The following is a 12232-nucleotide window of genomic DNA, read 5'->3' as shown; positions in this document are numbered from 1 at the left end:
TCCTCGCTCCTCCCCCTCCCCCCAGAGCCTCATGCACGCCACAAAACAGCTGATCAGGATGTGCGGGGAGAGCGGGGGAGGCGCTAATGGGCTGTCGGTGGCCGGGAGGCACTGGAAGCGGGGGGCTGCTGAGATTACTGTGGCTCTTTGGCAATGTACATTGGTAAATTCTGGCTCCTTCTCATGCTCAGGTTGGCCACCCCTGCTATATAATCTATAAAGTACCAATACCTTGTCTCTAGACTGTTAGCGCACATAATTAAGATGATAAAATATATATCAATTTAGATAAACTATTTTTGAAACAAGGAATCTTTTTTGTAGAGTAGTATCATAAAACTTAATTTCTAAAAATGATGTTTGGTTGAAAGGCAACATATATGCATACATGTATATGGTGTTAGGGTAGAAACCATTTTGTTTGTTTGTATTGGATAGAAAAGTTCCATCACCACAGTCATTGCTGATGCTACTATTTTATTCCCCACCCCCACCTGTAGGCTCCATGAAGAAATAATTGACTTTTATGACTTCATGTCCCCTCGTCCTGAAGAAGCAACTATGAGAAGAGAAGTGGTGAAAAGAATAGAGACAGTCATCAAAGATCTTTGGCCTACAGCTGATGTGAGTACATCTCAAGTTTCAAATCAAATTTACTAGTACACTGTAGAACAGAGTTCGTTTAAGTTCCATTTTGTCTTCCTAATGCAACTTTTTCTGAGTTCTCTCTCCATTTAACTTTTTAAAAATGAACTTGTCACAACTCTTGCATTATAATATAATAACCATTGCTGGCTCTTACAACAAGCTACTCTTAATTGAAACAATCAAAGGAGTAGAAGCTTAATACAAGAATTTCAAATCTAGGCTTCAGGTTGCTGAAGCCTAGTAGTTATCTTGCTCTCTAAATCTTCAACAATAGCCAAAACTGACTAAAGCAAAATTACAGCCAAATTAGAAATTCTTGTATATATCATTTCTTGAGTAATAGCTTATGATTAAGTTGATTACTGACATATGAACTTAATTCCTGATATTAGAGTGTAGACTTGCTTTAGCAACACTAGCTAAATGTTGGACATCTGTTTTTTAGAACTTTTTAATTTTTGCGGGATTGGTATTGTAAACTATAAAAGAAACATGTAAAACCAAGCACTGATAGGTAGGCAGATACTTTTAAAACACTATGCCTTGAAGATCCATACAGATCTTCCTACATTATGGAATCAATAGGATATCAATATCCTGTGGGGAAAAACGTGATACAAAAGTATGACTAAAATATGTTTAAGGATTATTGAGGGAAAAGTGGGTCAGAGGAACTAAATCACAATGTATAACCTCCAAATTTTTACAACCCCTTTCTGGAAGACTGTTCTTACTTTTGGTGGTTCCTTTTGCTGTTACTTTTGCATACTATCGGTGACTCTTCTAGTCAGCAGCCTTTAATCAGATTTATTTGCAGCTGTGATGGTCCGCTGAAATGACCAAACATGAAGCAGAGAGACACATTTATATAAAATACATTAGTGTAATAGGGAATGCAGGGAAAGTTAAGTGGCATACGTATGAGAGAAGCTTGTCTCAGAAATGGTATTACACATCTACTGTTTGTCTAAGTTAATTATCTCTGTAAACATATGGAGAAAATTTAACCGCTGTTGACTCTTTTGAATTTGATTGGACCTACTTCTGTTGGTGAGTGAGACATTACCCCACACACCTTGTGTCTCTAATATCCTGGCACTGACACAGCTACAACTACATTGCATACAACAACCAAATTTGATAAGTCAGTCTTGCATTATAGGTGATTTATGTTTCTATTAAACTGTTAGCATTCATGTATTGTGTTTCCTACTTAATACTCATGTATGCATAAAACTTGGACACAATGACTTATTGGACAAGGACTTGTTTTTAATGTCTGTTTAAATTGGTTGTGTTTTCAGCATGTCTGCAGCATCCTGAATTAGCTTTACACAGAAGAAATATGATCCTTAGAGTAGTTTCAAAAGAAATCCTGGTGAAAGTTAGGTCTTGGCTACTATGTTCTTCATTGGTTTCACTTAAAGTATATTGAAGTAACCCCATTTACCAAGAATAACCAGTAACCTATCCAGTTGATTAGTTCAACCACAGGAATTGCCAGATCGGTGGTCCACCTAATCTAGTCTTGCCTTGCTCGAGATTCTAATGGGGTGGTTTCCATATTTCAGCCAATAAATATGGAGCTATAATGTGGATGTTTGAAGTCTTTCTACAGTTCACTGGCTATAGGATTAATGTATTTACTTTGCTCAAGGTATTTTTAATATCTATTCCAAGACTGGCTTCTTCTCTTGTCTTTAAAATTCGTTGCTACTGTCTTCAGATTCTAGCATCACTGATTTTAAAAAGTAAAGCTATCCCTGAGAACGGTTTTCCCCTGACTGTCCAATTATGCTTTTCTAAGAGGAAGGGATTGTTCTTCATTAGCGTAAACATCTCCAAGTGGGGTTGAGAGTTAATGCGGTAAATGACTTAGGCCAGGTCTACACTACAGACTTCTACTGGCATGGTGTTCCTCAGGGGTGTGAAGAAGTGACCTCTGTCTGATGTAGCCATTATAGCAGTAGTCTCTACTGTTTTTACAATAATACTGGCAAAGCCACACTTTTACAAGTATAGCTTACTTTGCCTGTAATGATTGGCTTTACTGTAGTGATACAAAGTGCAGCTTTGCCAGTATAGCTGTAAGCACACTAGGAAAGCTTTGCTGGTGTAGTATACTCCTAGAGTAGGCATGGCCTTGCTTGCACTAGTCTTTGTTCTGCTGCTTATGGTGCTAGGCATGGTTTCCCTGAAGAGAAGTGACCACCCTTTCCTGTTAAGTCTCCTTACTTTTAAGTCTAAAGATAATATCAAAAATAACATTTTTAGACTTACTGTATTAAACTCCAAACTTCTCTCAACACTTGAGGGGTTGGGGGGCAGAGTGAGGCTAACTTCACACCACCTCTTCCTTTATGATGTATTAATCTAAACTTGACAGAATTTGAGCTGAGGTGGGATAACATTTGTTTACATTAGTCAGATGGAGTCTTAAGGAATAGTTTAAGTAAACTCATGTTTTTCTGGACCTATTAACAGTAAGACTTGTTTGGCTACATTTTGCTTTAATATTAATAATTGCAGGATATGTTTTAGTATTTAACTTTTCCTTTCAGGTTCAGATATTTGGCAGCTTTAGTACAGGGCTTTACCTTCCAACTAGGTAAGTAGCAAGTTACTTTGGTACATAACCTTTTTGGTCTGTCTTATGAAAGTGGTGATAAACCTCTAGAAGAGAATTGGTTTATTTTCAAATATTTGCAAACCAGAATGTGAAAATGTAATATTACTGAAAGTTTGTATCTAATGTCTCACCTAAGCAGGGGAAGAGCCACTGAACATACTATGAACTTTTGGAAGTACATAAATATTTTAATAATCTTTGTGCCACCATCCATACCCTCCACTGATTGCTGACTCTTGATTTAAATAGCTTCTTCTAGATGCACTTGGGGATAAAACTTGTTATCTTTTGAGATAATTCATGTCACTTACCCATACAAATTGAACAGTATTGTGAAATATTTCATACTTGGTGGGATAGCTAATATTTACTATCTAAGCCATATAATAACTGAGGTAATCATTGAACATTAATCATTAAACAGACAACCACTGAAAATTAATTTCCCTACCTCTTACCAACATATAAATCTTTTTAGAACTGAAATTTAGTGTTTACAAATTATGCCATTTATCTTTTGCAATTCAGTCAACTCAGTGTTTAAAATTGTCTAGTTAGTTTCACTGTGAGTCACTTGCACAGTGTACTTGTATCTTTATTTACAATATTGCAGGCTCCTGCATACTTCCAAAGCTGCTTCTTCTAGTGTTTGTTTAAAACCTATTGTATTCATTTTTTTTTTTTTTTTAATAAAATCACATTAGTTCTTGAAAACATTTTGGACTCCACAATTCTGTAAACTGCTTGCTTGATCAACAGCATAATTAAACCTCAGTCTGCAGCAGTAATGAACCATGTCATTTTTGTAGAACCGTATTGTTTCTTGATTTGAACTAGGCTTCAGTAGGAAAACATTGGAGAAATTGACTTAATTATTTCTATAGACTTCATTGACCATTCCTATATCGGCTTAAGTTACAGTATGCTAGAAAGTATGGCAGAACTACCATACTTAAAGATTTGAGCTTTTTGGGAGCTCTTTCGAAGTATTGTGCAGAAGATTAGTGTTACCATTTATCTACAGGGGAATATTACTCTCTCATTTCAGTGGACTTTATTGTTATATTTTGTTTCCTGTCTATAGTGATATTGATTTAGTTGTTTTTGGAAAATGGGAACGCCCACCTCTACAACTGCTGGAACAAGCACTAAGGAAACACAATGTGGCTGAGCCATATTCCATTAAAGTACTTGACAAAGCTACGGTAAGTAATGAGAAACAAAATTCCTATTTGGAAAAATAAACTGCTTTGAGAATAAGGTGGCATAAATACAATGTAAAGAAAAAACTTGTTAAAGATGGCACACGTAGCTATTTTGGTGCTTCATGCATGTTGACTTGCTGTGTTCTTTTATCCCATGTTTTCCTGTTTTCTGGATAACACTTTCGTAGGGTATGTGGTTTGACAGAATCAGCTAATAATGATGTTCATAATCACTGATCCAGAGATGTAGCTTCTTACGAATTTTATTTACAGTGCTGAAAGTTGTTAAAGGACTTCCTCAATTACTGCTTGCAGTTTGGCTTGCTATCATGTTGCACTTTGTTAAACTCCCTGTCTCTGAAAATGGAATCTTGTGTGCTGATTGCATAATGCTCTTTTACTTCAGCAACCACCTTGTCTCTGGTCAGAACTACTTGGCTAACTAATCTGTTAAGTCTTCTAGAATTCAGAGAACCTTGATCCTATAGACTATACAACCTTGCCTTTGTGGGCAGAGGGGAAACTAGACAAAGAGAAATGTGATAATGGTTCTAGGTGCTGATTAAACCTTTTTAGCACTACTACATTGGTTGTGCAGCACTTAGTAAGCAACTCAGAGTACCCTGGATGTGGATAACCCAAAGGCTCAGTTCTTTTCCAGTGTAGTTTGGTTTTAGTATAGCTGTCTCTTGCAAACCAGAGAGACATAGGTGAGATGTTCTCTTACCGGTCCAACCTTTTGTCTCTGTAAACAACTCTAAACACTAGTTCTTCATTGTGGGCAGCTTGCCTAAGCTTTGAAAGCTTTCACAAGTGTGACTTAAGCTAAAGATTGAATCTTTGGTACAGTTGCTATGGCATGGGATGTGATTTCTTGAATTGATTTGAGAAACGTAACTTGTTGCCACTCAAATGTTCCCTGTTTGTGGATAGTGGTATGGTCTACAACAGGGATGGGCAAACTTTGTGGCCCGAGGGCCACATCTGGGTATAGAAAGTGTATGGCGGGCCATGAATGCTCACAAAATTGAGGGTTGGGGTGCGGGGGAGGGGGATGAGGGCTCTGGCTGGGGGAGCGGGCTCTGGGGTGGGGCTGGGAATGAGGGGTTTGGGGTGTAGGAGGGTGCTCCAGGCTGGGACCAAGGGGTTTGGAGGGTGGGAGGGGGATCAGGGCAGGGAGTTGGGGTGCAAGGGGGGGGAAGATCAGGGATGCAGGCTCTGGGCGACGCTTACTTCAAGCAGCTCCTGGAAGCAGCGGCATGTCCCCCTCTGGCTCCTACGTGGAGGCACGGACAGGTGGCTCTGCATGCTGCCCTGTCCACAGATGCTACCTCTGCAGCTCCCATTGGCCGCAGTTCCTGGCCAATGGGAGCTACAGGGGTGGCGCTTAGGGCGGGGGCAGCGTGTGGAGCCCCCTGGCTGCCCCTACTCATAGGAGCCGGCGGGGGGACATGCTGCTGCTTCCGGGAGCCATGAGGAAAGCCCCCTGACTCCGCTTCCTGGTTCTGATGGGCCGGACGTGGTCCACAGGCCGTAGTTTGCCCACCCCTGGTCTACAGGGCTTGTGTATCTAGTGCCTTTCAGGAGATCTATACTTACTGGAAAACACCTAAACATGTAATAATATTTGTTTAGATTTTGTGTAGCAGATTTGAGGCCACTCAGTTTTAGAAGCAGTGATTGTTGTGTCTTTGCTATTTATGCAGGACTGTAGAGAGGCCTTAAGCAAGGACACTTAGCAATCTTGTAATTCCAGGTGAAAACACTGAAATCAACAACTTATTTTTCAGAAGGCTTCCTAATACCTATGGAATAGACAGGTGTTCCATAGTGATGGTTTAGCATTTCAGTGCATGATAATTTCTAGCAACCACTCGTTTACAAGGCATGTGTCTCACACCTTTCTTACAACCCTGATGAAACAGGTGTCATGCATGCAAAGAGACTTTCTGATGGAAATTATGTAATTGCATGATTGGACTGACTTTAGGGAGATGCTGTACAGAAGTATAGATTAATTTTCCAGTGGATAAAATATGAACTCCTAAATCCCCTCTGAAAATGAATGAGTTGGCAATGTCAAAAGCAAATGCCCAGAAAAGTGTTATTACTGTACTGATGGCAGAGCTAGTGTAGTCCACTGAGGTTGTTGCATATTATCTTAGTACTTTGAAACATTTTGGAAACTGTTAGGACTCCTTTTGGTGGTTAGAGGTGCTAAAGCTCCTCCACTGCTTGGCTTTTATTAGTCTAGAAGCCATTCTAATCTGTATGAGCCCTTCCTTAATCACTTCCTTCTACTACTAGTGTGGATTAATGAGGTTATAATTGAAAACTGGAAAATGATAAAGCTCTAATTGAAAATGAACACATGCAAAAAAAATATCCATTTTAGTATAGGAATGTTTTGTGTTGGTCTGGATTTACTTGGTTTTCTAATCCAGTCACTTCAAGACGTAATTGTCCACTTAAATTAAAGATAATCGTTCTCTATGGGTGTGTCTGCACTGCAGTCAGAGGTGGGACTAGGAGATGTAGGCATAATATAGCTAGTTTAAATCACAATAGCATTGAAGCTGCCATATCTTGAGTTACCACTAGGTACCCAGGGAACTAGGTGGAGTTGTACAGCCTGTGCTGCCAGGGCTTCACTGTTACTTGGTAATTTTTACATGTGCTGCATTCATGCCTGTAATTGCAATGCAGACATACCCTAAATCAGCCTCTTGAAGACATCCATCTGATGTTCAGTAATATAGTGTCACTATAGGCCAGTTGTGTCTGGAGGCCTTAAATTAAGGAAATGTCTGACTAATCAAATGTAGAAAAGCTTCAGCCTACTGTTTGGTATGTATAAAATGTATCTCTTCTATAAATATTTGCAGGTACCAATAATAAAACTTACTGACCAGGAGACAGAAGTGAAAGTTGACATAAGTTTTAATGTGGAAACTGGTGTGAAGGCAGCTCGATTTATCAAGGAGTACATGAAGGTACAAACTGCATAATTGATGCCACTAATCAATAAACATCAGTATTACTACTTTTGTCCTTTACTCTAAGGCATGTAAATTTATGTCTTAGCTCTAAAATATTTAGAGACAGGGAAATGTTATGGGTCTCTACCTGGAAGAGAATAAGATTAAATTCCGTTAACTTTAACCAGTCTTATATTTTGCATATTGGAGACCAGCTGCGGAAACAGTTAAACTTTTGAAGGGCAATGGGTTTTCTGAAGAGGCCCTAATAAAATTGGACTAGAAACGGTTTGCTTTAGTTTTCTGGCAGTGTTCTTGTTAGGATTTGCCAGAGGTGGTTAAGAACATAAGAATATCCATACTGTCAGATCTAAGTTCCCTGTAAGCTGCGCGGCTACACAGCAGCCTATTTCGCACTGCACAGGCACTCAGGGAACCCACCTGGCTGGGACTTGCCGCGGCTGGGGGAGAGGCACCATTCTTCTGGCCAGGACCTAGCTCGGCCCCCAACCTGCTGCGGCCGGGGAAGGGGTGGCCTGAACTGAGCCCCAGCCTGGACCAGCTGCACCCGGGGCGCTCCTTTCCCAGCCCCAACTTAGCCCCACGCCGGGAAGCTTATCCTGTGCCCCCAGCCCTGGAGCTGCCGCGGCCCAGGTGCTGCTGCGGGAAGAGAGAGCTAGGAGGAGTCCTTTCTCCCTGATGTAACCCCGGGGCACTCTCCTGCACCCCCAGCTGGAGCCCTCATCCCCTGCACCCCGGCCCCAGCCCTGAACCGCTCATCCCTGTCCCCACCCCAGAACCTGGACCGCCAGCCGGAGCCCTCACATCCCTGTACTCCAACCTTCTGCCCCAGCCCTGAGCCCCCCTTCCACACGCCAAACCCCTCGGCGCCCTCCCCCCCATGCATTTTGTTATGTGCGCCAATATGAAGGTGATATGTGTCACATCACTTCCATATTGATGCATATAACAAAATTCAGTCTGCACATGTGTGGTAAAAATTAGAGGAAACTCTGTGTCAGACCAATGGAGCATCTAGCCCAGTATCCCGGCTTCCAACAGTGACCACTTCCAGATGCTTCAAGGGAATGAACAGAACAGGGCAATTATTGAGTGATCTAACCTCTGTTGTCCAGTCCTGGCAGTTGGAGGTTTAGGGACACCCAGAGCATGGGTTTGCATTTCTGACCATCATGGCTAATAGCCACTGATGGACCTCTCCTCTATGAACTGACCTAATTATTTTTTGAACCCAGTTTCACTTTTGGCCTTCACAACATTACCTCGCAACAAGTTCCACAGGTTGATTGTTCATTGTGTGAAGTACTTCCTTGCATTAGTTTCAACCTGCTGTCTATTAACGTCATTGTGTGATCCCTGATTTTTGTTACCCCTTCACATAACACTTTCCCTATTCGCTTTCTCCATACCATTTATGATTTTATAGACCTCTGTCATATCCCCCACCCTTAATCATCTCTTCTCTAAGATGAACTTTTCCAATCTTTTAAATCTCTCCTCGTATGTACGCTGCTCCATACCCCTAATCCTTTTTGTTGCCTTTCTCTGTACCTTTTCCAATACTAATATATCTTTTTTGAGATGGGGTGACCAGAGCTGCACACAATATTTAAAATGTGGGCATGCCATGGATTTATATAATCTGACTTGTCCTCATCCATCCCTTCATGAATGCAAGTTGATGCTACACCATTCTGTTTCGTTGTGAGCACGTTCTTTCCATTTCTGGTCAAAGAGTTTTGTCACGCGATCTGCCCAGCGCGATTTCAGTCTGCCCAGCAGTCACTTGTGATCTCTGGGGATCCAGTCACTGATGCAGGTTGTCCACCTATTGTCTTGCCTGAGGACTACATGGCCCGCCCATCTCCACTTTGTGTTGTACATCGCCTGCGCTACATCGATCACCTCTGTACATCTTTTGATCTCCTCATTTGGTATATGATCATGATTATATAATGGCATTGTGATATTTTATGTTGTATCTATCTTTCCTAATGACTCCTAACATTAGCTTTTTTGATTATTGCTGCACATTGAGTAGACATTTCGAGAGAATTATCCCCATTGACTCCAAGGTCTCTGAGTGGTAAGAGCTAATTAGAACCCATCATTTTAATGTGTAGTTGGAATTATTTTGCAATGTGCATTACTTTGCACTTATCAACATTGAATTTCATCTGCCATTTTGTTATCCAGCCACCCAGTTTTGTGAGATTACTTTGTAATTCTTCGCAGTCTGCTTTAGACTTAAATATATTGAGTAATTTTGTATTGTGTGCAGACTTTGCCATCTTGCTGTATACCCCCTTTTCCAGATCACTTATGAATGTGTTGAACAGCACAGGTCCCAGTACAAAAATGACCATTTATTCCTACCCTTTGTTTACTGTCTTTGAACTACTTACTGATCCATGAGAGGACCAGGGGCTAGGAGGGCTGTCCACACACACTCATCCTTCATATAATATAGAAGCACAAGACTCTGACGTAAGACTATCAAACCAGTTCCTTTATAGTTGTGTAACAAGATTCTACTATAACTTTTAAAATAAGATGTCCTAATTGGCTTGTAAGAACTAAGAGCTACCTTAACCTTATCAGAAAGTTTCAGTATAGTAGAATAAGACTTCTATCACACTGAAAAAGTAGCCAATATGAATAGTGTACTTATTTGAAAGTTTTGTACCCCCTATGGTTACATGTAACACGTATGACTACTATAAAAAGAAAATGAAATATCTTTCCCATTCTGTTTTGCTGTGCTTTGACAGCACTTCATGTTAGGTAGTTATTTGCTCCTGTATAGTCAGTGTCTCCATTGCAGACGGACCCTTAAACATAAAAACAACAAGGAGTCCTTGTGGCACCTTAGAGACTAACAAATTTATTTGGGCATTGTGACGGGTTGGATCACAGAAACCCCCTTGGGAGCTGCCACCCAATGTGCAAAGACTACCCCTGCTTCTGTTTTCCCTGCCAGCTCAGGACTCCAGCACCCTGTCTTGCTGAGCCAGACACTCCCGTCTGGCTCCAGACACAGACCCAGGGTCTGAATCACTTGTCCCAAAGCTGCAAGTTTACCTGAAAACAGCTCGCAGTAGCGTGCTTGTCTTTAGCACTCAGATGCCCAACTCCCAATGGGGTCTAAACCCAGATAAATCCGTTTTACCCTGCATAAAGCTTATGCAGGGCAAACTCATAAATTGTTCGCCCTCTATAACACTGATAGAGAGATATGCACAGCTGTTTGCTCCCCCAGGTATTAATACATACTCTGAGTAAATTACTAAATAGAAAGTGATTTTATTAAATACAGACAGTAGGATTTAAGTGGTTCAAAGTAGTAACAGACAGAACAAAGTAAGTCACCAAGCAAAATAAAATAAAATGCGCAAATCTATGCCTAATCAAACTGAATACAGATAATCTCACCCTCAGAGATGCTTCAGTAAGTTTTTCTCAGACTGGACACCTTCCAGGCCTGGGCACAATTCTTTCCCCTGGTGCAGCTCTTGTTGCAGCTCAGGTGATAGCTAGGGGATTCTTCATGATGGCTTCTCTCCCTCTCTGTTCTCTTCCCCCCTTTATATATCTTTTGCATAAGGCGGGAACTCTTTGTCTCTCTGGGTTTCCACCCCCCCTCACTGGAAAAGCACCAGGTTAAAGATGGATTCCAGTTCAGGTGACATGATCACATGTCACTGCAAGACTTCATTACTCGCTTGCCAGCACACACATATACAGGAAGACTCACAGGTAAATACAGCCATCTGCAGACAATGGGAGTCATCAAGATTCCAAACCATCATTAATGGTCCACACTTTAGACAATTACAATAGGCCCTCAGAGTTACATTTTATATTTCTAGTTTTAGATACAAGAGTGGTACATTTATACAAATCAGATGATCACACTTAGTAGATTATAAGCTTTGTAATGATACCTTACAAGAGACCTTTTGCATGAGGCATATCCCAGTTACTTACATTCACTTATTACCGTATTTTCTCTAAAACCATCTCAGTTACATTATATTGACTTATTATCAAGTTTTTATAAAACCATATAGACTGCATAACGTCACAGGCATAAGCTTTCGTGGGCTATAACCCACTTCATCAGATGCATGGAGTGGAAAATACAGGAGCAGGTATAAATACATGAAAGGATGGGAGTTGCCTTACCAAGTGTGAGGTCAGTCTAACGAGACAAATAAATGCCACAAGGACTTCTCATTGTTTTTGCTGATACAGGCTACCACGGCTACCACTCTGAAACCTTAAACATAAAGACTTTCTGCTCCACTTTTTCTTTTTTAAAAAAGAAACACCTTTTGTTTTGAAAAGTTTAACACTTTATACCATCTTATCAGAAATCAGATTTTTTTTTTTTTAACTGATGATTTGAAGGGACTGTGCCAACTGGAGTATTAATGGTAGGAGGTATTAGGTTAGCTAGAGGGGAAAATACATACGCTGAAGAGATTTGCATGGTCACATTGTGATCTGTAGTCATTTTTTGACTTTGTTTAAAAACATTAGACAACTTGAATCTCACTAAAATACTTGACTATTATATCTTGGATTCTAAAATCACATATTAGAATATCATTGTAATAGCACTCCCCATGAAGGTTAAGAAAGTACTTCCTTGCCAAACCTTATTTTCTTCAAATAGTGTCCCTGTGGGTGCTCCACTGTTGGTGTGGCTTCTTCGAGTGCTGGTCCCTATGTGGATTCCAAATATGGGT

The 12232-nt window shown here is 40.6% G+C and overlaps 1 protein-coding gene across 7 annotated transcripts in view; it reads left to right on the top strand.

The window, feature by feature from the left end:
- The window catches only part of TENT4A (terminal nucleotidyltransferase 4A), a 112048-nt gene that overhangs the window by 25065 nt on the left and 74751 nt on the right, over positions 1–12232 (top strand). For all 7 annotated transcript variants that reach the window (XM_054019196.1, XM_054019193.1, XM_054019191.1 and 4 more), the window contains exons 2-5: positions 501–624; positions 3210–3256; positions 4362–4482; positions 7368–7475. In XM_054019196.1, the coding sequence (XP_053875171.1) occupies positions 501–624; positions 3210–3256; positions 4362–4482; positions 7368–7475 (400 nt within the window). The remainder of the gene's footprint in view (positions 1–500; positions 625–3209; positions 3257–4361; positions 4483–7367; positions 7476–12232) is intronic.

The sequence above is a fragment of the Malaclemys terrapin genome, chromosome 2 (assembly GCF_027887155.1).
Source record: "Malaclemys terrapin pileata isolate rMalTer1 chromosome 2, rMalTer1.hap1, whole genome shotgun sequence".
Classification (NCBI taxonomy): domain Eukaryota; kingdom Metazoa; phylum Chordata; order Testudines; family Emydidae; genus Malaclemys; species Malaclemys terrapin.
This window is presented reverse-complemented; position numbering and strand designations above follow the sequence as displayed.